This window comes from Rhyacophila brunnea, unplaced genomic scaffold (assembly GCF_057557595.1).
Source record: "Rhyacophila brunnea isolate RB1 unplaced genomic scaffold, BYU_Rbru_1.0 scaffold_23, whole genome shotgun sequence".
Classification (NCBI taxonomy): domain Eukaryota; kingdom Metazoa; phylum Arthropoda; class Insecta; order Trichoptera; family Rhyacophilidae; genus Rhyacophila; species Rhyacophila brunnea.
Genome location: NW_028232893.1, coordinates 28,676,809 through 28,704,136, shown reverse-complemented (window position 1 = coordinate 28,704,136; position 27,328 = coordinate 28,676,809). Strand labels below are relative to the sequence as shown.

The following is a 27,328-nucleotide window of genomic DNA, read 5'->3' as shown; positions in this document are numbered from 1 at the left end:
AAAATTAGATATTTTCGGAAAATTATTGAGCGTTTCGGTTCGTAAAATGTTCCATGTCTAGCACTGATAATCTATCATATAACTCTTTGCAATGCTGATGGGAAACAACGTTTATGGGAATGATAGAATTTTCGACATCAAATCAAACCTCACAATACACTTTTTCTTTACTTAATCAACATTATTATAAATTTACCACAACACATATTAAAATCACTAAAACTATCTCGGGCCATAGTCATGAGGCATCGGCATGACGTAAGGCGAAGTCTGCTGCTGCACTCCGACCCCTGGCTGATACAGCTGACCAGCCTGTCCGGGGTAACTACCGTAGCCCGGGGGCTTCCCCTGAAGTTGGTAGTGGTGGTGATTGGCAGCCATGGCCGCCGCAGCGTGATGGTGATGATGATGGTGGTGGTAAACTGGCCCATAGTTGCACACGTCCGCGGAATACGGCTGGGAGATTTGGGCCAGTAAAGCCGGACTGGAGGGAGTTTGTAGTACTGATGGTGCGGTGGGGAAACGCAGAGGTGACTGCGAGAGGCCAGGGTCTGAGCGAAGAGGAAGGTTGTTGTTGTTATTTGTGGTGATATTGTTGTTCGAAGGTTGGAGTGAGATTCCGTGGGGGGCTGGCGAAGAGTGGCTGCCAGAAGGATCTTCTTCTGTAACGATAATAAAAAAATTAACGTTAAAAAATAGTCATATATTATGAATGTTAAAAAAAAGAAAGACTTAACCCACAAAAATAAAATTTTACAGGAGGCACAAAAACGTTTTTGTTATGGCTTTCAGTCAAAATTTAAATATAAGTATTATAATATGTTCCTTTATTTACCGCCACTAAGCGACGCATGACCTGCCTACCCCCACGGGATGGCACTGTATAATTTATATTTTTGCATACATGAATCTGTAATATAAAAAAGGTACAAGTCTGTTTACTGGAAGCCAGGCGGTAACATCCATAGCCGATTTTGCCAGAATTCATGGATTCAAGAATGATAACCTAAACTTACGTAACCTTACAAATCGGCTTAAAGTCAGACAACGTTATCTACAAAAAAGTTATTTTTTTTGAGATAACGTTATTTTACATTTACGGCTACATGATAGTCAAACAACGTTATGTCAATTTTTCTAATTTCTTATTAAATCGTCAGTAAAGTTTTACGCTAACTACATAAGTAACCCTTGTTTTCATATTTTTTTTAAAACTATCCATATAAATTTTAACATCATCATTAGCAAGATAAATGTACAATACACAATAAATTATAAAATATTAACATTAGGTTTTAAATAAACACTTCCCTTGTTGAGTAACAAGAATCAAAAATAACGATTTTTGGCTCTCCTGTAAAGTTGCACTTTTGTAGATAGTGTTGTTTGACACTAAGCCCTCGAAATAATCCGCTGGCTTTCATTAAATAGACAAGAGCCAAAAAGATATATTTGTACAAACAAACCTTTGTTTTGGATATTTGGCGTCGTCCTATGCTGATTTCTTCCTGCCCTTTGACCTCCACTCATTTGCATTTGGTTGATCACCTCTGTGCCACTGTAAATAAATTATATAATTAAAAAAATGCAAATTGACAATATTATGTTCACTTGGGTTTATTAACCGATTGTTTACTATGAATGGTTGTTAGGTAGGTATACGACCAGACCATTTGGTTTGCTCTGGATTAAATGACAAACGGAATTTGCACCTACCACCCATGACTTTAGAAATGGACAGTAGATTCAAACAGATAATAATTGAATTTCACACTAAAAAATAATTGTAACCATCAACTACTGTTCGCTTGCTAGTAAATGACTTTCCTGAAGAAATGGAAAGGTCCAACGTTAGAAGAGGAACTGGTTTTGTCTGTCGCCGTGTCGTAGACATATGGGGCGAGGAGCTACCTTATGCTACCACAATATCATGGTAAATAGTAAAGCTCTAGCTGGGATCCTGGACGAGGGCTTCAATTCTGGGGCGATTCTGGCCAAACCGGGATAGTTGGTAGTTAAGTCTATACTTCAGCTGTGGCATGTTCTAAAAAGATCGTGACTAGGCGATGCGAGGATTGTGCAAATGACGCGAGCCGAACGAAACATAATTTGTCATAAAAATTCAACATGCGTCCTTTTAATGTTATGTTTATTATTATATTCGTAATAATAATAGTATATTCGTTGGCATGTTTTCTTTTTCAGGTAAATGCGGAACGTTTTTTAGTCATCTTTACACGATTTAAGAATATATTCCTCCGACGCCATCACAAAACAAATTGACGTGCGAACAGGTCGCTCTCCGACTGGCAACGCGGCCGAAATTACGTCCTACATACTGTTGAAAATTATTTGCCGTTTCACTTATGTACGCTCTTAACCCTAATGGTTACATACGCAACTATGGAGTTCCTAGGGCATAATTCCTCCGTAAATATTATAGTGGTCTTCAACCGTTTTTATTAAATAATTATACCGGTTTCGTCCGCCTCAAAATTTCAAACTGAAAATTTTGAATTTTTTGAAGTGGACATTTTCAACTGCAAATGTACAAATTCTAATGGATTAAGTTTTGTACTATTCCATTTGAGTCGGGTTTTGCCTTTCGGCATCTTCCGGCACAGTGTACATTCGCCAAAAGGCAAATACTGACGACGAATACTATTAACTCCAACTTAATATATTATTAATACTTATATACTAACTTAATACTTATATTATATAATATAATCAATACAACAAAGTAGGTAAAAACTCCATTACCTACCTATCAAGTCAAGGGTCACAATAAAATTAAATCCATTAGAATTTAAATTTAATTTCCATCAAGTACCTACTTTCGGTCAATATTAATATGAAAATGTTCAGTTGAAAATACCCTTCTCTAAAAGGAACGAAACCGGTACAGTTATTTAATAAAACATCTGGATTCAGTACATGTACAGTACATTTTTATTAAAATTATTAATACAATGCATTTCCACCTTGAAACGACAGTAAAGTTAACGGAATTAAAACCCTTACAGAATGTTGGAAATAATTATGCAGATTCTTCAATCGAATATTTAGCAATGATGATGATTTAAGCGTTAATTACATAGAGCTACTTTACAAGGTGCTTGTTGGCGAATGGGCGAGTCAGCTATTGCGATTGTGATGATGACACATAAAACTTTCCACTCGCTCAGAAGCCAACAAGCTAGCGAGCTGAAACCGTCATTTTTGGTACTAATTTGACAGGATGTATTGAGTAGTTGTCACGGAGACCTGAAGCTTTCGAGATGTGGCTGTGTAGGCGCATCCTCAAAATTCCTTGGACTGACCGGGTGACAAATGTTGAAGTTCTCAATCGAATGGGGAAGGACCGAGAAGTTCTACGTAGTATCAAAACCAGGAAACTACAGTACCTCGGCCACATTATGAGAGGACAAAAATACAGCATTCCTCAACTTGTCATTCAAGGAAAGATCAATGGGAAGCGTAGCAGAGGACGGCGCCGCATTTCGTGGCTTAAGAACCTCCGTGATTGGTACGAGTGCAGCTCCACTGAACTGTTCCGGGTAGCAGACGACAAAGATAAGATCGCCTTGATGGTGGCCGACCTCCGATAGGGGATGGCACAATAAGAAGAAGAATTGAGTAGTTCGTTTTTTTACCGGGAGGTCGCTTCCATCGCACTACTGCGCCAGCGTGTAATGCATCAATGACATTGAGCCAGTGACGTCCCAAGGCTAAATGCCGCCACATTTTTTTTTATCCAGTTGGTACATTATATCATCCTTGATCCATGTCTCCAATATCTAAGAAATTAATGTGTTGTATGGATACATTAGGTAACAATATATCGTCGATCTAGAATCGGTTTGTCGAATAAACCAAATAATGTCAAATGATCAGGAGACAAAAAACAAATTGCATTAACCTATTTTAAGTACATGGAGGTATTTAAATTGTTTTTTTACAGCATATGAATGCTGTATTCATTACAAAGTAATTTAAAGAAAATGATGATTCTGGTCCATTGAGATACAAAAAAATATTCTGCATTAAAACGTCGATTTTGACAAAAACGGATATCCAACAAACCAATCCTATAGCGACGATATATAACACCAAATCTAATTTAAATGCCATCTCTGCTTCAATAGACAATATTACGAGTCTACGATTTCAGATAGGTAGGTACATTTAAAAATACACCTGGCAACTTCCAAAACTCGCGAGTGACTGGCAAACATATTTGGATACATTTTAAATTAGGTATGCACGTGTCATTGCTGTTCACCAAGAACATGGCGTCCAAGAACAATGGAAGTAAACTAGACATCGCAAACACGACAAAAAATCTTGATAAAACTTTTATAGTAGATACCTACCTAATCAATACATTTTGTTTCTAACCAGTGAGCTGGATTTTTTAATGGAAATATATTTCCGTTATTACTAAGCTTAGTTAGCTGTTTCTATATTTTCTTAGTGATTCTCTTCGATTTGCCGCCCTTTGGGTAACTGCCGCCCCCAAGCGACGCTCAATCTGCCTACCCCCATGGGACGTCACTGCATTGAGCTACTTTACGAGCTGCTTGTTGGCGAATTTAGAATCTGCCTGTAAAGTCGCTCAGTGACATCATTGAACAAGCTAACAAGCAGATTGTAAACAATCTACCTAGAAAAGTTGAAAGCCCGTCAACTGCACACGCTACACACCGGCGTGTGGGCCTACTGCGTCTGCGCAGTAGAGCGCAGTAGCAACTAGGGATTCCAATCCCGGGATCCCGAATTCCGGGATCCCGAGCTATTTTCGATACCTATGAATCCCGGGATTGATAAACATAATCCCGGGATTTCGGGATTTATTTCTTTAAAAATTTTTATGGAAAATAAAATAAAAGCGAAAATAAAACAGAAAAAATACTTTTAATAAAAAATAACTACATTAGAAATAAACTGAATTTGAATGAAGTTTGATTTATACCCATGTGTAGGTTGCCGATTCATTTTATTTTTTCACATGAATTATTAAAAATGAGAAAGATTGGAAAAAAACAATGCTTCGCACTTTTAAAAAAGTAATTCTACCATGATATCATACGTTTTACGGCAGTTTCATATTTGGCTGACTAATTAGATTTATAATGCGGAAAGGCCATAAGTACGCCATGATTATTTGCTTTACTATTTTAAATCTCGCTAATCCATTCATTATGTCTTTACTATCAGAAACAGCAATCTCATATTAAATTCACGTTATTGTTGATATTTATTACAATATTATTTACTCCATTAAACTTGTGTATTTCCAAGATTGAACGTATACAATATTAACAATAAATGTCTTAAATAGTATAAATTATACTAGATTTATTTTTGACCGATTTTATCAATGTTATTTGTAAATATAAAAAATTTATATTAACAATGGAAAAAAAATGCTCAATGTAATTGACGCATAAGCTCGCAAAGTTGACCGGCTTTCAACTTTTCTCGGTAGATTGTTTATAATTGATTGTTAGATTGTTAGCTAGTTCGATGATGACACTGGGCGAGTTTACAAGCAGATTGTAAATTCGCCAACAAGCAGCTTGTAAAGTAGCTCAATGTCATTAAAGCCTCAATTACATTGAGCTTCTTTACGAGCTGGTTATTGGCGAATTTGCAATCTGCCTGTAAAGTCGCCCAGTGTAATTATCGAACAAGCTAATGAGTAGGTTGTAAACACTCTACCGAGAAAAGTTGAAAGCCGGTCGACTTTACACGCTACATGCCGGCGTGTGGGCCTACTGCGCCTGCGCAGTAGAGCGCAGTAGCAACCCCCGGTAAAAAAAACGAACTACGTTCTGTCAAAATAGTCGCTGGCTTGTGGCTTCTCAGCGAATGGAAAGTTTTGTGTGTAATCATCAAATCGCAGTAGCTGTATCGCCCGCTATTAAATTCGCCAACAAACAGCTCGTAAAGTAGCTCAATGTAATTGACGCTTAAGCTCGCAAAATTGACCGGCTTTCAACTTTTCTCGGTAGATTGTTTATATTGATTGTTAGATTGTTAGCTTGTTCGATGATGACACTGGGCGAGTTTAAAGGAGATTGTAAATTCGCCAACAAGCAACTTGTAAAGTAACTCAATGTCATTGAGGCTTTACTCATGTTGGTTACCTATGCTGTTATATGATTTTTCCCCCAGATCCCTTACATTTATATTGATATAATTACATATTATTATATGCAGCGGGTATCACAAAAATTCCTTTTGATTCATTCGGAAGTGTTTAGACGTGGATATAATAAGTATGGCCGTCAAATCGATACGCAAGGGCCAGCAGCAATGATACAAACGAGTGGCGCCGAAAAAATAAACAACCTGTCATTATTTCAAGCTCGATCCAACAAATTCTGGTAAACGCGGAATCAGTTTTCCTTGATAGAAGGCATATTGAAATAATTCTTACCAATTCCGTTTCCGGGTTGAACTTATTTGAATTTAGAATTTGGAACATCTTACTAAAATGCAGTTCAATATTTAAAATTATTTTCTCGTGGTGAAAATACATTTTTATATTATTCTAAATAAAATATTATATTATGTAAGGCGATGTCTTTATTTATCAGAGGCACCTAGCGGCAAAATTCGAAGCTTGCAACATTTTTTTGATAATTTACAATTTCAATTGTAATAGGTTATTAATAAACATATATCTGAAAACAATAAAAAGAAAAATATTTTTTTATTTTAAGTCAAAGATAAACTTACAATAATTGTAAAACAATGTTATAAAATGTGAATTTGTCAAATATGTCTTATTTTTACCATATATTTTATGATCATATTTATTATTTAAATTTAGTTTATTGAGTTTTCTATGCCATACCTAAGATATCTTTGAATAATTCATAGTTTTAATATGTTTTATATTTATTTTAGAAAACATCGATTTTTATAAAAATATAAATGTGTATAACTTGAAATCCTTTTTTATCAAATCGAGCTTCAATATTGGGATCATACCAGGGCTCTAAATGGACCGGAACGTACCGGAGTGCCGTTCCGGTTCATAAAATCCACAAAATTATTGCTCCGTCTCGTGGAAATATTAATTTGACCGTCTGAGCTAGATATTTCATTTAATAAAAAAAATAACACACTACAAATCACATTTACAATTAATGTAGTATAGTATAATATAGTTGATATTTTCGTAAAATTATCGAGCGCTCCGGTTCGTAAAATTTTCCATTTCGAGCGCTGGATCATACCTAAATACGAAAATAGTACAAATTATACAGGTGAATGGAATATTTTTTTCTAGATGCCTTTATGGATACCTCGACTGTTAAGGTTCCAACAAGAAGAGGGTTCTTTTATTTTTATTTAAAGCCTCAGGAATAATTATTTTCAATCCGCAATAAAAAACATTATGTTAAGAGAAAAAATCAATCAAAACTACTAAGTAGTAGATAGAGACATTTATTAAAAGTCCTCGTCTTTTTTCAGTATTAAATCGTAGCGGACGTCTATTTATTTCATTCATCCCGTAGCACATTTTGAACCTTTGTCAGTTAGCAAAATCTGTCGAAATCACAAGAACAACAATGGGGTCACCTCACGCGTACCGCGCTACATCGGTAACCGCATGACCCAATGAACAGTTTTTTTTATTATTTTCTACATGCCTAAACGTTTTCGAATCATGTCAAAATCGCGTGTTATTTGTTTTTAGCGGTTTTCTCTGTGGATTTTCTATTAAATTATTATCTATGGATGCAATACAGCAAATAATTTTAACGTACTTACGCACACGTATAAAGTGTTAAAATTAATTGAAATTAGCATGAATAATAACTCAAAATACTAATACATTAGAGTTGGCACTCTCCATCATTGAATTTATAGAGATGTAGGGTGAATACCCTACCATCCGCATGACTTGGCAGAAAACCATTAATTTATAATTACAATGTGTCTTGCAACATAATATTGTTAAAATTGTAAAACAAGCGATTTCAATCAAATTTTAACAGAAAGCTAATTTAGCAAAAATAATTTAATAATTCAATTATTCACCAATATTTCAACCTAACAAATAATGCTATTTAAGTTTGCTATGATATGCACAAAACTTGTTTATATGAAAATCAATCTTACACAATTATGAAAACTGCATAATTGTTCAAATTAAAATCAATTATTTATAATTTACAAAACGAATCATGCGTTACACAATAAAGCTTGATTATCAAAATATTCAAGTAGTGATAGCAGCATTTTCTATTGTATCGGATCACTATAAAAATACGCAGTAGGTACATGAAATCAATATTGTCAGTCAGTTATCAAAGATTTAACCGTAAGGTTATCGAACGCTCCGCCCGGTCGAATCTCGTAATCCACCAGAACGCATACTCGTGATTTCACTCAGCTAAATTATAAATATGTAAACTTACCTGTAATAATTAAATTGATATTTATTTGGAAGGAGATAATAAAACCAGGGTTCATTTCATTCACGCACCAAATTCTGAGTTATTCATTTGGGGAGTTTAAACCAACCTACCCTTCGGTTCCTTATTCCATCTCACTTCTAAAGAGATAGTGATCGTTAAAAATATTCTGCGGAATGACGAAACCATAGACTAAAATTGTCACCGTGACATCGTGACAGTACGCGACGTGCATCTCAATATAATTACAACTAATCGTCACCGTAAGTGCATTATAATTATTTATAATCCTACGTTGTCTGTTAGATTCTGCCTTTTTTGTACTAGAGAATTTTAGATACATTGTTGATAGAAATCGATTTGTACATCAACACAACATGAAGAGCTATCAAAAAAGCCCACGTCAATTCGATAAATCGCGTTGGGTACTTACTTGTACGTATACCGCCCGATTTATTTATCCCATAAATATAAAACACGAAAAAATACACTCTCTGGAAAAATATGTGCCATTCATAAATTTAAGTGGTGTATTTTTTGTGCCGTGTATAAAAATAATCGCCGGTACGCCATTAAAAAAAGTTTCAAGCGTAATCGAGACTAGATTTATATTTTCCTGAGTGCACAGATTCCCAACATAATAATATTAAGAGCGGAATGCACAATCTAAGATTTCGATCCTAAGGATAAGTCGCCGAAAAGCATGACTTAACTATAGACAATCCTGAGTATAGAGTTAAGGAATCCTTAACCATAGACTACTTTTGTTATGAACACGCCCCCTTCTGTATTACCATTTACCACTGACAGCTGCTCTCAAAATAAATTCGCATGTCTATAAAACAGTCCATACACTCAAATTCATTTAACAATGTATCTCAATACGGATATTTATAGTGTTAATTCGTTTGGCATGTACTTGCAGAATATTATTTTACTTTTATACGCCAGCCCGCAGAAATATAAAATGCCAGGTGAAGAATGACACTTGACGCTAGTGTTAAAAAAATATCTTACGGTGCCTGTGGAATCACGTATAATGACTTATAACGGAAACATAAGAGTATTATAATTAAATATTAATATGTATTTATAGTTATTGCATTTATAAAATGCAGTTGTCATATTTTTGTCATCGTTTAACAACTATAAAATAATTTACCTAAACTATAGGAAAAAGAATTTTTAAATATGGTATTATTTTCAATAGAAATGATCTTAACTAAGGACAGTGTTTCTGCATTCCGCTCTAAGTCTCTTCCTGTCTGTGCATTTCAGACCAGGCGCTGTTGACGATTTCGTATATATAATATGCGGAACCCACACATAATACCGTGTCCGGAAACTTGTACCTTCACCGTGAAATGTTGTATCGGAAATATATGGCAGAATATTAAAGACCGTCCAACCTCTATGGGTCGTATAGTACCTACTGACATACAATTCATGTCTAAATAAAACATGGTTCTTGTCGGTTTGCACTTTACAGGGAGCCAGCAGCAAACAAATTTGAAAATAGCCGATATACTGGATTATTTGTTAGGTTAGGTTTGGTTTCCATTCTTGAATTCATAAAATTTTGCCAAAATTAGCTATGAAACTGAACTGATCTAAATCCTATGACAAATAAAGCAGCCTGATTGGTTAGAAATGCCTTGACGATAGAACTCACATTATTCATTGAAAAAATGTGAGTGACACCAGTAGTCAACTTTTTCAACGATTTTCACATGGTTTAAAGTGACTTTTGATAACCAATTATTTTTCTTTATATATATTAATGCTTTTAGAATCACTTGGTTTAACTAAAAAATGACAAAATTGCAAAATTTGAGTTATGACTCTACGATTCAAAAAATAAAAGATATGCCTTCGGCTGAAAAAAAACGATGATAGATAGAATATCAATAACTAAATTGTAATTTTTAAACCTTTTTAATACAATTATTAACTATTTTTTTAGAAAACTTTCGCATAAATTTTAAAAAATTAATAAAAAATTCACGCGTACGTAAAAAGGTTCGCCACCCCTGTCATACATAATTTTGAATATGTCATAGATATAATAATATATTTTACCTAGTATGGTTTGGTTCGGGCAGGGTTAATTAATTTAAAAATACAACCAACATCATGACGTGTAATATTATTTATATTATTGAATCAACGAAAAGAAATAGTAGGAATGAAAAAGTGTGCACTATTTTGTCGGATCGTCCATCGCATACTAAAACTATTATAGTTTGGTTTAGGCAGGATTTCATTGATTTTTAAAAACTAACCAACCTTACACCATCTGTAAATTGTAGTCTTAGTTCAATAAAAACAAAAACGTATAGCTGACAAAAAATTTGTGTGTACTGTGCGCGCGTATTTGAACATGTACCTAACCGAAAATTTTATTTTTTATTTTTAAACGGTATATGTTCAAACACGCGCGTTAACATCATTTTACTCCCTACTTTAATTATAATTTGTCAATTTATGGCTACGGCCGTATGTTGTAGCTTAACCACTGGGGAATGCCAAAAGAAATGGCGTATTAAAAAAAAACACTACCTTATTCTTAGGTCAATAATTATTATAAAGCAATCATTATTCGTAGGATGTTTACCACACTTGAATGGTCAAAGACATAGCTTATAATTAGTATATTTAGAATTATCTTCAAATGTGTTAATCTTGCCCATTTTTTGAATAATAAAATGCTTAATTCTTGTCAAATTTCGGATCACAGAGATTATCAATATAATTTTTTATCGTAAATATTTCACTATAATAATGTCGATATAAATCATACTGATGGTTTTATAAATGCGTTTAAAAATTAATAAATGTTAAAAATCTTAACACCTCTGCACAGTTATGTACTGAAATATGACTATATTCTAAAACATTAGAGCGAGAGGTTTAAAAGAATACTATTTTATGTAATAAAATACTTTATGCAGTCATCAAATGTTTAAAATAAATATAAAGGATAATAAGGCTTCAAAATTATATAAATAGATTATCTACAACGTTTAAGGTATGTCCAGGATCATGCTTTGAAAATAGAACAAAAGCTCCATTTTGACCTACGCTGAGCATGTCCCCCCTTAACAGCTTGCCTCCATCCTTCGCCACTGCTCTTTATATGATTAGTTATTACTTTGTGGTTTCAACCAATTTCGTTACAAGTCACACAGTTTGAGAGGCGCGCCGCTAACGACCGTGAGAGGTGTGAGAAATTAGTCGATGGAGATGTTGAGACGCGTCCGAGATAAGAGAAACGCGTTTATTAAAAATTCAAATTCCTCCTTATAATATTAAAATAAATAAATACTCGTATAGCGTGCGTATCGCTCACTTACAAAGTTGCCAGAACTAAAAGAGGAAGCCGAGTAAACCATATAGATACCTACACGTCGTGGGTAAAAATAACTAAAGATATAACTTCAGTGTCGCGGAGAACTCTCCGCACATTTTCAAATAAATACATTTGATTATATCGAGTCCGGAAACTTGTACATGCAGTTCACCGTATCACACTTCACGGTTACATGTTGTACCTATCGGAAATATATGGCCGTATATTAAAGACCGCCCAACCTCTTTGGGTAGTATACCTACTACTGACATAAAATCCATGTATAAGTAAAACACGGTTGGTATTATTATTTATTTTCAAACTGAGATTAGGCTACAACCATAATATTATGATTTAATAGTTGTATTATAATTAATACACACTTCAATATGCCAGTTCATATGTTAGTTAAAGTAGATACCAACAAATTAGCATTGTCGTAACGGACATTTTCAATTGGTAACAAAAGGTTTTAGAACATAATATTTATGACATTTCTGTTGACAAATAGAACTTCATATACTTACTTACATATGCTAAGTTTTGGTCATTCATACACACACAAAACTCAACCAAGGTCCAAAATGAACCAATCAAGTCTCAGTGGCAAGGGGTGCTCTAAACTATGTCAATATTTGTTTTCATTGAACTAAGAATACAATTTGAAGATGGTGCTGGTTAATTTTTAAAATTCAATTAAAGCCTGCCTAACTAAACCATAATTGCTCTGCTTATGTCTGCTATGGGCGATCCGACAAAAATAGTGCACACTTTTTCAGGGTTTTTACGGTAAGTTACTATGCTTTGCCACACCAAACTATAACAGAGAAAAATATTCTTCTATCTATAAAATATCCAAAATTATGTATTGTTTAATGGCATAATTTTAGATATTTTATAGATAAACGATTATTTGCTGACTATTATCTACTATGGCTTGGTTTAGACAGGGCTTAATTGAATTTAAAATAATTACAAGATAAAAAGAACTTTTTATATACAACGTTTTTAAATTTTCTGTTGAATTATTATGCTCAATATGCTCAATCTTGTACTTGATATGAAGTAAATAAAAAACAAACAAACAAACAAATATAGAATACTGAAATGTCATTTTGACATTTCATTTTGATTTCCATAGTAACGCACGTATATATTAATAATTTAGTTGCTAGGACCACCCCCTTAGCAACCAATAATAGTCTTTTACTTTTTACGGATTTTTCTGAAATAACAGAAATTCCATACAAAACAGAATTAACTGAAAATTAATTCAATTCTGCTTGAAGATGGCTGAAAGTATTAAAATAATGCATTGGTATCGTGTTCTGATATACTCTAAAAGTTTCAAATGTATAGCTAGTCGGGAAGTTAGTTAAAAATCGATTGCAAGATTTGCACTGGACAAACAACCACCGGACAAACAAGAATACGAGGTAAGAAAAACGTTGTAAAAAAGAATAAACACAATCCACACACTGTGGTCTTAGTTTAACGGAAAGAAATACGTTTAACTGGCAAAATTGCACTATTTACGTTGGATCTTAACAGCCTACCTTCTCCCTTCGCCACTGTTAAGTCTACCATGTTTCTTTTTACCCAGCGTTATATTGAAATTTAAAAACTAACCAACACTATCGGTAATTTTCAGTCATGAAAATAAATACGTATGACTGTTGGCCCACATGCACAGCGTATGTGAAAATGGAGCTATTATGCTATTTTCAAAATATGATCCTGGACATTTCTTTAACGTTTTAGATAATCTATTTACATAATTTTGAAGCCTTATTATCCTTTATATTTATTTTAAACATTTGCTGACTACATAAAGTATTTTTATTACATAAAATAGTATTCTTTTAAACCTCTCGCTCTAATATTTTAGAATATAGTCATATTTCAGTACGTCCATGTGAAGTGGTTTTAAGATTATTTATATTTATTAATTTTTAAAAGCATTTATAAAACCATTAGTAAAATTTATGTCGACATTATTATAGTGAAATATTTACAATACAAAATTATATTGATAATCTCTGTGATCCCAAATTTGACAAGAATTAGGCATTTTATTATTCAAAAAATGGGTAAGATTTACACATTAAATTTTAAAGATACTAATTATAAGCAATGTCTTTGACCATTCAAGTGTGATAAACATTCTACGAATAATGTTCGCTTTATAATAATTATTGACCTAAGAATAAGATAGAATTTTTTTGAAATACGCCATTTCTATTGGCATTTCCCAGTGGCTAAGCTACAAAATACGGCCGTAGCCATAAATTGACAAACGATAAATGAAGTAGGGAGTAAGATCATGGTAACGCGCGTGTATGAACATGTACCGTTTAAAAAAAATTGGTTAGGTTAGCATGCCCCCCCTTAAGTTAATGATTTGTTTTATTACGAGTAATATTCAATATTGAAAATTCACTGTTTTTCCTATGTTCCTCCGGTTCGTAAAATTCTCCATTTCGAGCGCTGATATAGGTAGGTACTTAAGTATATTAAAATAAATAGTAGCATATAAGAATACTTGTCTAATATAACGTTTTAGAGACTGATAGGTATAGTCCAGGATCCCATAGACTTCGTATACATAATATACGGAACGCATTCTGACAATTGGAATAGGTTCTTGGGGTCACAACAATATATAATGTCGATGTTGCCAGGCGATATTAGTGGTAAATTTTTTTTACACCGGTTCGTAAAAGTTTCCATTTCGAACGCTGACCTTGTTACGCTCCTGCGCACGATGGTGTACAGACCAACTTAACCATGGTTCATTCAAACAGTATTTAAATGCGATATAATATCATAATAATAGAAATAATGTACACTATAATCATATAAGACTCATTCTATATAGTCCGAATTCTTTGGGATTTTCAGTAAAATTTATATTGAATAGGTACCAAATATATGATTTTACCGATAAATGCTTCAAGAATATCAACAAGTATGATTTGTGACAGTTTAATAGCTGCATGTACACATTTGTGACAGTTGATTGCCGCTGTTAAACACTTATGACAGTTGATAGCTTAATGTTTTGACAGAAAGATTCAAACGACTCAACCGGACGATATTAAGCGAGATTTGAAAATAGAGTCTAAAGACTCGTCCGCACGTTATGATATTGTTTGTCCAATAGTCGCAAAACAATGAATGAATGTGAGAATTTAAAAATAAATACAAGATAAAAATAACTTTTTATATACATACACGGTTTTTAAATTTTCTGTTGAATCATATAAACTTGACTTGACTAGCTTAAACGATCAAAAAAATTTGCACTTGACAATATGTCATAATGATTTCCATAGTAACGCATGTATATATTAATAATTTTGTTGCTAGGACCCCAGAGCCCCAGCAACCAATAATGGTGTCGAAATAACTATTCATACAAAACAGAATTAACTGAAAATGAATTCAATTCTACTTAAAGATGGCTAAAAGTATTAAAAAAATGCATTGGCATCGTGTTCTGATATATTATAAAAAGTTTCAAATGTCTAGCTTGTCGGGAAGTTAGTTAAAAATCGATTGCGAAATTTGTGCTGGATAAACAACCACCGGACAAGCAAGAATACGAGCTAAGAAAAACGTGGTAAAATAAAACACCCGCCCTGAAAAACGTTCATAACAGTGAAGACTCAAAATCAAATAAATACTTCATGTCTGATTTAGACCAGCGGTCCCCAGCCTTTTCGACCTCGCGGACGACTTAACTCAAAATCTTGAATCCCGCGGACCACTACCACGTATTTTTTCACACTTGTTAAAAATTAAAGAAAACTTATTAACATAGATATTCATTACGAAAAATGCAAATAAAAAACATTTTAAATTTCATTTTATTAAAAAACAATCAATACAATTATTAAATGAATATGAATTCTACGTCGACATAGAGGTGCATAAAAGATTAATTACATGTAACAGAAAGATAATCAGTGTGACCTTTGTTGCTGCTTGTTTGAGTCAAGCTGTTGGATTCTTGGTTCCAATGACGTTACTGCAACACGGAGAGCCGTTTGTATTTCCAGCCGACTGCGGTACTTGGTTTTAATTGCCGTGACTGATGAGAATGTCTTTTCACACAAATATGTAGTTGTAAATGGAATCAACTTTTTAATAAACACGAAAATTGCATATGTATTCAAATTACTCCGCGGACCACCAACATTCTCTCACGGACCACTGGTGGTCCGTAGACCAATTGTTGGTGACCGCTGATTTAGACCATTCTTAATTGTTTCCAATTTAAATAAATTAATGCTGTATTTCGAAAACGTCACATGTCACATTTAAAAAAAGGAGTGACATAAGTTGCAAAAATCTTCATATTACCTAAATACAGTTAGTGCCAGAAGTACCCGACCTGACGTATAGATAGCAGTTGTTGTTTGAAAATAATGACCATGATAGAAAATACCGTGGTGGGATAATTTTCATTGATTATCTTCAGAAAGGAAAATCAATCAACGGCGTGTATTATGCAAACTTATTGCACCGTTTGAGTGATGAAATCAAGAAAAAACAACCACATTTGGCGAAAAAGAAAGTTTCGTTTCATCAGGACAATTCATCAGTTCACACATCCGTTATCGCGATGGCCAAAATCAATGAATTTAAGTTCGAATTGCTTCCTCACGCACCTTATACACTAGATTATTTTCTGTTTCCAAACTTGAAAAAATGGCTCGGTGTAAAAGATTTGCCAACAATGAAGAGGTGGAGTCTGCGGTTGATGGCTATTTTGAGGAGCTCGACGATTCTCACTATTAAACAGGATATCAAAGCTATTGAACATAGCTGGGAAAAGTGTATCGACCTAAAAGGAAATTACGTAGAGATATAAAAATATTTTTTCCCAAATTTTCTATGTTTTCTTTGTTAGGTCGGGTACTTCTGAGACTACCCTCGTACACAAAATAAAAGGCAACTTTTTTTGTAGTTTTTTGAACAGAACACTTACCTACTATAAAATAATATATTTTACATAAAAACTATTTATTTTATAGGTGAGAGATTGTTATCACTAATTTGATTGATACACAATTTGTGACTTGTAATGTTTTCGAAATACAGCAATCAAATAATTCTTAACTTTTTAGTTTTTACCATGTTTTTCTTAGCTCGTATTCTTGTTTGTCCGGTGGTTGTTAATCCAGTACAAATTTTGCAATCGACTTTTAACTAGCTTCCCGACTAGCTAGACATTTGAAACTTTTAGAATATATCAGAACACGATGACAATGCATTCTTTTAATACGTTTGGCAATCTTTAAGTAGAATTGAATTCATTTTCAGTTAATCCTGTTTTGTATGAAAAGCTATTTCGGAAGAAATCCGTAATCCAATCCACTATTATTGGTTGCTAAGGGGGTGGTCCTAGCAACTAAATTATTAATATATACGTGCGTTACTATGGAAATCAAAATGACATTTCAGTATTCTATATTGTTTGTTGCAAAATAGCAAAAAAATGATTTGTTGACAATTGCCTTATTTGTCTTAAATTATTAATACATAGAATTGTCAAGTTTATATGATTCAACAGAAAATTTAAAAACGTGGTATATAAAAGTTCTTTTTATCTTGTAATTATTTTATTTTATGTGGTCCGGGCTTGAAATAAATAATTATGGTAAGTCTAAAAATATCTATGTACCCATATAGATAGTAAAATATAATTACGAAATAGTGAGTATAAAAGGCTTATTTACATAATAAATTAAATATATTATTGATATAATAATCGTTAGTGTAGGACGGGCCTATGTTTAAGATGATTATCCCACGACGATGTGTGGCCCAAACCTCGCCACATCTGGCGATCTCTTCAGAAATAAAAATAAACAATTTTTATTCTATTGTGGTTTTGTATACTTCTTAATTGAAAATACAATATTGGACAATGAATGTAGCAATTTGCGGAAAAATATTGTAAAAATACAATATGTTAATTACCTACCATTATTGTTTTTGGGAAGAGCACGTGAGAGGTGGTTCTAAAAGTATATGTTAAACAATATAATATAGAAATTCAAAAAGCCATACCTATTATCTACTAATATTCAGTGGCGGGTTTAGGAACTTGGAGGCATGACGGGTTTTGAGATCCTCATGATAAAAAATAGGATAAAAACCATATTATGTATTACCAATGTTGTTACCTAATAAAATAACAATTAATCTCATTCCTAGTCACACCCTATAACAAAAGATATTATTATTAATGATTATAGTGGTGACCACAGGGCACAGAACAGATAATAAATAGAATACCGATAGGCTGACTATATTCAATACGCCGCATCTTGATACAGGGTTTTGAATGTGTGAGTGTCCTACGAAAATGAAGCACGCATTATGCACGTGCAATAGTGTGTGTAATACACCAACATTAAGTGAGCGTAAATTCATAAACCGAGAGCAGTTTTCAGTATTCGACGTAAAACGTATTCTTGACACGTGTGTAAGTTTAACACGGATTCTTCCTTACTCGAGTCGGTTACCTGCTATCGCCTTACCCGTTATGTATTTCAGTTCCCATTATTTCTGAGTTCCCTGGTGGTGACACTTGCTTTTCCCTCCACCACCCGCCACGTTCCCACACCCGTTATGCAGGCGTATACCGTGGTGTAACGAACGTTAGACGCTCTTCAATTTTGCGCTGAAAGTGTCCCAGGAGCAACTTCCCAAGACCTTGGTTGGCGTGCACTAGAGTGTGCGTGATCCCTCCCTACTTCGATATAATGTATTACGGTCAATTCTCGATGAGAAAAGACCTTTTCGCTTGCCGTAAAATACCGCAAACTTTTTAAATGCTGAGAAATTTTCCCTCGTAGATACCAAGTCGCAATGGCCGACCGGTCTACCTGAGGGTAGGCCCGACTTGGGAAGCTCTGCCCTTTCAACCAACATATGGGGATACTCCCAGAGGATGTGATCGGCATCCTGCAATTCGCCACATAAGCAAGTCGGAGATTCTATTAGGCCAAGCTGACATAGCTTGGAGGCAATACCACCGTGTCCGGTTAAGAACTGAAAAGTCCAATGGTCTGGAGTCAACCTGGTTATCTCCATGCGCCACTTTTTAGTGGTGAAACTGATGATATATAATAATCAGACGCGCACACAGAAAAATGGGTGGGAAGGTCTATTCTGATTTTTTAAAATTGATTTTGAAGACACTGGGAGGAGGCGGGATTAAGGAGATTGAACAGACGCCACTGACTTCCAAATTTAGTACATAGCTTCTCATCGCTTCAACCGCAGAATAACGCACTTATACAGATACATTCTCCATACACAGACACTCCGTCTAATCTAGCGATAAATACATGACCTGCAGGTATAACTAAGGGTGTTCACCTACGAGTTCAGTGGTTCTGAACACAAAATTTTCAATGTATTTTTTTATTGAACATTCAACAAAACAAAACAAAAGTAATCAGCAGTAACGTCCCTAGACAAAATGCCGCCCCTAGGCAGCGCCAAAATGACGCCCCATTTTTTAAAAAAGTATTTTTTATCATCCTTTCATGACTCCAATATCTAAGAAAAATGTGTTGTATGGATACATTCCTGACAAAATGTAATACCACTAAATTTTATTTTAATGCCATCTCTGCTTCAATAAGCAATATTGTGAGTCCATGGTTTCAGATACATTTAAAAATACACCTGACAACTTTTAAAACTCGCAAATGACTGGCAAAAATATTTGGATTGATTAATTACTTAGGTAAGTATGTACCTAACTACAATTCAAAAATAATTTGCAAATCTGCACGTGTTGCCGGTCATCGAGGATGTGAGATCCAAGGACAACGGAAGTAAACTACACATCGTGAACCCGACAAAAAAATTACAGTCTTGTTAAACTGTTATGTTAATTAATACATTTTGTTTCCAACCAGTGAGCTGATCTTTTTAACGGAAAGATATTTCCATTATTACTAAGTTTAGGTACCTATTTATATATAATAACTAACGATTCTCGTCGATTTGCCGCCCTTCGATTAACTGCCGACGGCAAGCGACGCTCAATCTGCCCACCCCCACGGGACATCACTGCCAATCAGGACTACGTATAATAATAAATAATTACAACATAATGCATTGAAGACTCAACATATTGGGATTTCTCTCGGTGGTCCGCCAAACCAATTATTTTCATTATAAAACCCTTTAAGCGCCGGCTAGACGCTCATGCTTTACCACAAGCTTACCTGCGCCGACCGGTTTGTATCGGGAAGCCCGAGTGTGTGGACGGGAAAACTGTAGCTCGCGCAAACCGAAAAGCCATCACAAAGTGTTCCGTATTTTTTTGCACAAGTTATACTGCGCAGGCAAGTCGCTGCCGTCTAGCCGGCGAATTTTAGGTATAGTTTAAACTCCAAACTCTTTGAGAAAAGGTCATTTTAAATAGATTCCGAGTATTTTATAGTTTTATATGTATATAGTAATAATTTATTAAAGAATATTTACCAGTCATCAGGATCACAGTCTCGGAAGCCTTTCGCGAATGGATTACTAGCTATCTTTAGTTGTGTTATCTGTAAGAAAAAATAAACAAAATCATTTAATACATTCGGGAAGGGGGTAGGTATTTATTTAATATACCTTAATAAATCAGTTCAATTGTCAGGTTCGCAGCTCTTCTAGCTGACTCTAATAAAACCAAAAAATACGACTAGCCATCACCTAATTATATTGTCCGTCTCATGGGTTTCTAATGAATATTAATTATTATGAAACCATTTTATTATTAGGATCATGCATTTTAGGCCTTGTCCACATAGCGCGTGTCTCACCGCGAGTGCATATGAACACCTCAATGAGTATCTCGACCGCGCGCGACAGTCGTCACGGCGTGAGTGTATGTGGACGGCTCAATGAGTCAGAATATGTTCCTGGAATGCGCGCGAATCAAATCGCGCCATATGGACAAGCCTTAGAGTCGTACGTGCCCGTGGATTACGAATAATTTCGCAACTAGTGTATAGCGCTAAATAAAGTTTTTCTCTTGTGTTACCTACGCAAGAATTTTTCCTCCTCTGTTGTGTTCTCATATAGTCGTATATATATATAATATATATGAGATATATTATATACCTATATGAGGAATTAGAATCGTGTTGACCGATGGCTAACATCAATCATTATAGAAATTCTGCTTAGAGCCTCTCAAATTTGACTTATATTGTCGGCAGGAGAGAAAGTAGTGAACATATTTTTGAATTACATATTTAGTTTATAGAAGGAGTAAAATGATTTCGGTTTACATACTCTATGATTTTGGTATGCTGTGACAGCCGTAAAGCAGGTCTCTGGGAAGACGAAGGTCCTGTAGTTAGCAGTGGTATCCGCAGGAGGTGCTCCTCTTCCAGGAAGATACACCACGTGGAATCTTGGCTGGTATCGGTGCATGGAGTTTAGAATTATCTAGAAAGATTTTAACACTCAATAGGATTAAGGTTATCGAAGCTATTATTTACAACGTTTTACTTAGCTCGTATTATTATTTGTCCGGTGGTTGTTTGTCCGGTACAAATCTTGCAATCGATTTTTAACTAACTTCCCGACTAGCTAAACATTTTAAACTTTTAGAATATATCAGAACACGAATCACACAGAATCGTCCACCTACAGTATTTAGTGTTTTAGTTTATGGTTTGGTTTAAGTTGTCCATGAAGTTAAAGCTAAGAAACCGAGTTTCGGATATTCAAACCCGTATCCGGAAACTTGTACGAGTGCAGTTCGCCGTATTACAATTCACTGTGGAACGTAGTATCGGAGATATATGGCCGTATATTAAAGACGGTCCAACCTCTTTGGGTCGTATTCATATAGTACAGATATAAAACTTTATTTTACAGGAAGCCAGCAGCAAACAAATTTTGAAAATAGCCGATATACCTACTGGGTTATTTGTTAGGTTAGGTTTTCATTATTGAATTCATGAATTTTGCCAAAATCAGCTATGAAGATTGAATTAATGTTCATATTGAATCTAATAAATTTGGAGACCGTATAGCATACGGTCATCTCTTTCCGATGGAAAGTTCACGACGAACTGTGCCTCGGTGAAATGTTTTACATACAACCTACATGTAACCATTCAAAATAATCTTAATAACTTGAATACCTGTGAGAAAGTTTAAGATATGTCTAATAAAAAGAATATTGTATCACCAAAGATGTGGAAGAGAAACATTCTTATATAAAGGTGATGTTCACTAAACAGTCTAATTGATAAGCAAGAGAAGAGATTAAAATTTTAACTCACGTGTCCATTGTCATCTAGTTGGTTATTCGTCAGTTTGAGTTTATCAAAGGAGACGAGCTGTTTCATCCATTGCGATCCCGGGGCTGGTGAGTCAGGGTGGACGTGGATTCTTGGAGGAGATGTCGGGTCAGCTTTGCCAGCCACCACCCAGGAGGAACTGCAATATGTATTTAAATAAATCAATGTATCTACCAAGATGTTGGAACAAATTTGTTTTCCTCTTTTAGCCATCGTTAAGTAGAATTGCATTCATTGTCAGTTAATTCTGTTTTGTATGAAAAGTTATTTCGACACCATTATTGGTTGCTAGGGGTCTGGGGTCCTAGCAACTAAATTATTAATATATACGTTCGTTACTATGGAAATCAATATGACATGACAAAATGACATTTCAGTATTATTTCTATCAAGTACAAATTTTTTTGATCGTTTAACGCATTCGCTGCTGAATAGATAATGAGATTTTAATTGCACGTTAATTACATCGATCGGCCGCTTGGTCATTACGCGCCGTGTGCGTCTTCCGCGTCCAAATTATTAAGCTAGTCAAGTCAAGTTTATATGATTCAACAGAAAATTTAAAAACGTTGTATATAAAAAGTTCTTTTTATCTTGTAATTATTTTATTCGAATATTAAAATTACATTCAAAATTAAATATCCTCTGGCAATAATCAATGGTCAGACACTATTGATATATATTTTGATATGTGTATGCGCATTAAATGGCTGCTTTATTTGGAAGTACTACCTATATATTTCTGAAAATACATTTTCTACAATGATCAGTAATAAATCAAATTTAATAATATCGCATCTGTTTTGCGTATTCACACCACAACATTTGAGCCTAGATTGCAGGATTTAGTTTCAAACAAACAATTGTATCTATACTTACCTACTTATTTAAATCACACGGTGAAAACAATTTGATATTATTTTTTAGTATATTTCGTATATATGTAAATATATATACCTAAGAGTAATAATAATGTATATTTAGTTAAAAATATAAGTTAACACAATAAAATATTTTTTTTTCCTTATGTTTTTTAAAAACAGAAAATAATTACAGACGAAAGGGGCCCGCCAAATATTTTTGATTTCAAAATTGTCCCTTTGACAAAAAAGTTAGAGGTACTTTGAATCCAGCAGTGAAGACTCAAAACTAGTCGATTATTTAAAGTTAAAGCCTACCTTCTTGAAAAATTTGAAAGGAAGAACTTAAACAAAGCTGTCGTTTTTAGTTTCTGACGACAAAAAATTACGTTGAATAGCTAGCTACAAAGAGATTTTTAAAAAATGCGTGTCGAGAAATCAATACACCAATGGGTACCGAATGCCTACGAATCAAAATGTAATCTTGGATTGGATGTGTTAATCTTGCCAAGGGTTCGTTCAACGGTGACTGCAACTTTTATGAATAGTTACTCACCTATGAAACGCGTATCTGTATCTCTTATCGTCGACTGGAATGAAGTCCATCATCAGCATGTAGTCAGCGCTGGGATCCAGCCCTCCGAGCCTCGCCTGGAAGGCTGGGAACATTCTTCGACCGGCCTTCGTGACTATCATTTCTGTTCCGAGCTCGTTGAATTCGTCCCAGAGGGGCTTCATCTCCAGCAAGGCGCAGCATGACGACAAACTGGGGTGGAGGGGAAGAGTCTGTCAAGAAAATAGTAATAGGTATCTCAGTAAAAATAATTATCTAGATAACATTTTAATCTTACTGAACATACATAATTTGAAAACATCTCATGCATCCACTAGAAACGGGATTTGAAACTGTTACCGCTGGATCCGTGCAAGTGTGCCTTTTCAATTAAGCTACGGATATCCCATTTAATTACGACAATTTTAACTAGTAGTTATTGCATGAAATACTTGTGTTACAATGCTGGCTATCGGTTTTTGAATATTAAATCAAGGTAAGTATCAATTAAATGTTTTAATTACGTCGTTTTCAAATTATGTATGTTCAATATATAGAATATGATGTATAACAGGGTTCTCGAACTTCTTCGACTGTCTGACGTGCCGAGCCATTTTTTAAGGGGGAAAAATAGTTTGAAAAATTCTATCAACAAATGATGATATTCTAGATACCACTCACAGAACATAATACATTACGTTTTTCAATTACACCATAAATTTCCGTCCACTAATTTTGAAACTGTCTGCCAGAATTACTACTAGTAGCTTCACCAAGCTTTTGTTTCTTATTTGTCATTGTTTTTGGGGTAGAAATGAGATTGTTTATGTATTTGTTAGTTAGGTTCTTTATGCACAAATTGACATCAGAATTTCTCCGATCAGATGAGGCATTCTCTCGCTACAGTGGTCTCAAGAATTGTAAATCGATCATCCCCCGCCGTCTGATGAGGTTAGTGCGATAATATCGTCACTGTTCTGGCAGAAGACGCTAATTCGAAAAAATGACATATAGAGTTAGTACCAAAATGTTCCTTATTTGAAACTTTACCGTCTGGAAACCTTCTTAATAAATAAACAGTCTTTATTTTAAAGTCATCCTTTTTACGATTACTTAATAAACTCACATGATAGACCATTATTTCAATCATTTTAACAATTTCAAAGTCAAATTACTCAAAACTAGTATTCTCCAGTTAGTGTGTTTTGCCAGAACAGAGACGATACTATATATGTGACGCATAAAGTCTAAGGACCGACCTATGCAATTGTATATTTAAATTAAACATAATGCTTATTCTTGAAGAGTATTTGCCTGCTATTTTTTATACAATGCGATCTGTCTTTAGAGGTAACGTGTCTGCTTATGAAGTCATGGACTTTGAGTTTGGATCAGTACTCGAAATAGAAAATCTTATGAACCGGAGCGCTGAATAATCATTCAAAAATATTTTTCGGATATCATAAGGGCGATATGCCTAATAATCAGGGTTTCATTTATATTTGAAGGGGCTCTGCGCTAACACACATTACCCCCCCCCAAATACAACATTAAGATGTAGTTTTTTTGGTACACTTTTCACTCATTTTTCGTCAATTTTCTTAGAATTGGGCTCTTATCTTCAAAATTCTAGAACCTCGTACATTTGTGTATTCCTTCGCTGTAAGGTTCTTTTGTGATTTCAAATTATTTTTCAGGTTTCGGAGACCTAATTATTTAAAATCCTGGACCTGTAGCCCCTTTAGCCCTTTTTGCAAACACATCTGAAGTCCGAACAGCCTATATTATATTATAAACCTTGTAGAACTAATCATTAATAAATAATACACATATTTTGTCAGCGCCGCTGGCGAATTTTTTTCCCACGAATCAGTTCTAACAACTTTAAAAACTACATACCTACATGCAACATTATCTCAATAACATGAAACGGAACGTAATTTTCAAAGAATCCACGAACAGGAACGGCGCTCCAGTGCGTTTCGGTCTATTTCGAGCTCTGGTTTAGATCCTGGCAAATTCAATTTATCAATGTGTGTTTAGACCTAAAACTGGTTGCTGAGGTTGTTCAAAAATGGCTAAAATGCATTCTCGTACTAATAAATCTGTTAAGAAATCTCTTTGTGAGGTGACCAAGTTCGCATAGAATTGAAGACCCCTATGAAAGAAGTATGTTCATAACGATCTACCACAATATAGATGTACGTAAGTAGATAAGTAGACGAGATGGTTAAAAATTACCTCTTTTCTCTGTACTGTAGGCCTTTGGGAATTCGTCAAGGATGTGGAATCTTCACTGTCAGAGCCTGACCCTGGCGCTCCTCCACCGACGCTTCCACCGAGGGGCGAATAGGCACCGACTCCCCGTCCTCGGCTACGGCCGGCACTTTGTAAACATGCTGAAAAAATGATACAATTAATTCTTTGTGTTCAAGCATTTTCTTTTTCATTGGCCCTACAATCTGTGAAGGACGTATGTCGCCTCAAATGGCTTGTCAAACCTCAATACCTCCGTTTTGTTACTAAACGCATAGAATAAACCATAGCATTTTTATCACAATTTAGTATGATTTAAGAGTTAAGTGTTGTTGTTGTTGAAATCATGACCCCCACATCCTGAAACGGGACCCTAGGCTAGGACCTTTCGTTAAGAATACAGGCAGTGTGACGCACCACAGTAGCATTTTCCAAATGGCGTTCACGGTAAAATTTAGGGTACCTTTTAGTGTATTTTTAAAGCTTACATCCACTTGAATTATGAAGTTATCACGTAACGACGCAATTAAAAATTACATCACACAACCACATGTTTTAAAATATAACCATTAACAAAGGAAAATAGCGCCTTAACTTAACTGTATTAGAGCGAATTTGTGATGTATGTTTATCTCACTTATTTGGTCGACTCGCCACGCCGGGCCCCCCATGAGCACCGCCCCCCAGGCTAGAGCCCTGTCAGCCCCCCCCGCCTTGTGGGGGCCATGGTTGGAATATCCAGTGGCGATGGGTGGGGGTAGACTGTTAAGATTCGACAATAGTGCAAACTAAACTTTGTCAGTCATACTTATTTGTTTTCATTGAACTAAGAATACAATTTGCATATGGTGCTGGTTAGTTTTTGAAATTCATTTAATTCTCGAATTCATGATTTCTCGAGATTTTTTTATTGGAGATCTTTTGGTAAAAAAGAATCACCGCTGGTTTAATAAATACCAATACAAGACCAGAATAGGTGACAGCGTATCTATTCTACACACAAGGCTGCTATCGATGGTAGTTTATCATATTTAAGTATTGAGTTATTATAAATTGTTACAATTAGTCGTCTAAACTATCAAAACTGTCTATCTCACACTAAAAGTTAACACAGCCAAGAGAGGCGCTGTCAAAACATAGCACTTTTTGACAGTTCAGTCAGTTAACTTATTGTAACAATAAATTAATCGCCTCAATACATAAATATGATAAACTACCCTCGTTACCCTTATACCCGCGGTGCCCGCTCGGCTTAAGCGTGTGACTATAACGCCGTGGGTCCCAGGTTGGAATCCTGGATCTGGCAAGTACACATATTGTTTTTCAATCTGTGTGTGAGTCAGGATATAGACCTAATAGGTTGAGCAAGTGGCTGACATCCATTTCTTGTAAAAAACAAAATCTGTTAATACAAACCTCTACTCTGTGGAGGCCCATATGGTCCTATTAGGATCGGACATGGTCGAAAAAAAAGCAAAAGCATAATAGTTTAGGTATGCTATGGGCGATCCGACAAAAATTATGCTCACTTTTTCAGTCAT

At 34.8% G+C, this 27,328-nt stretch overlaps 1 protein-coding gene across 1 annotated transcript; it reads right to left on the bottom strand.

The window, feature by feature from the left end:
- Window positions 1-222: 222 nt before the first annotated feature.
- LOC147069804 (T-box transcription factor TBX10-like) lies at window positions 223-27,328 on the bottom strand. The gene is made up of 8 exons (XM_085950348.1): window positions 27,317-27,328; window positions 25,829-25,930; window positions 23,535-23,764; window positions 22,101-22,257; window positions 21,100-21,255; window positions 20,299-20,366; window positions 1,467-1,558; window positions 223-662 (listed from the first exon to the last, which is right to left on the bottom strand). The coding sequence occupies exons 1-8, from the start codon at window positions 27,326-27,328 to the stop codon at window positions 223-225; spliced, it is 1,257 nt and encodes a 418-aa protein (XP_085806474.1).

Excerpts from the sequence above, each read along its gene's own strand:
- LOC147069804 (XM_085950348.1), bottom strand. Across the intron at positions 20,367-21,099 it reads CAGCATACCAAAATCATAGA|ATAACACAACTAAAGATAGC; the intron begins GTATGTAAACCG and ends TTTTTCTTACAG. Across the intron at positions 663-1,466 it reads GCCAAATATCCAAAACAAAG|AAGAAGATCCTTCTGGCAGC; the intron begins GTTTGTTTGTAC and ends TTATCGTTACAG.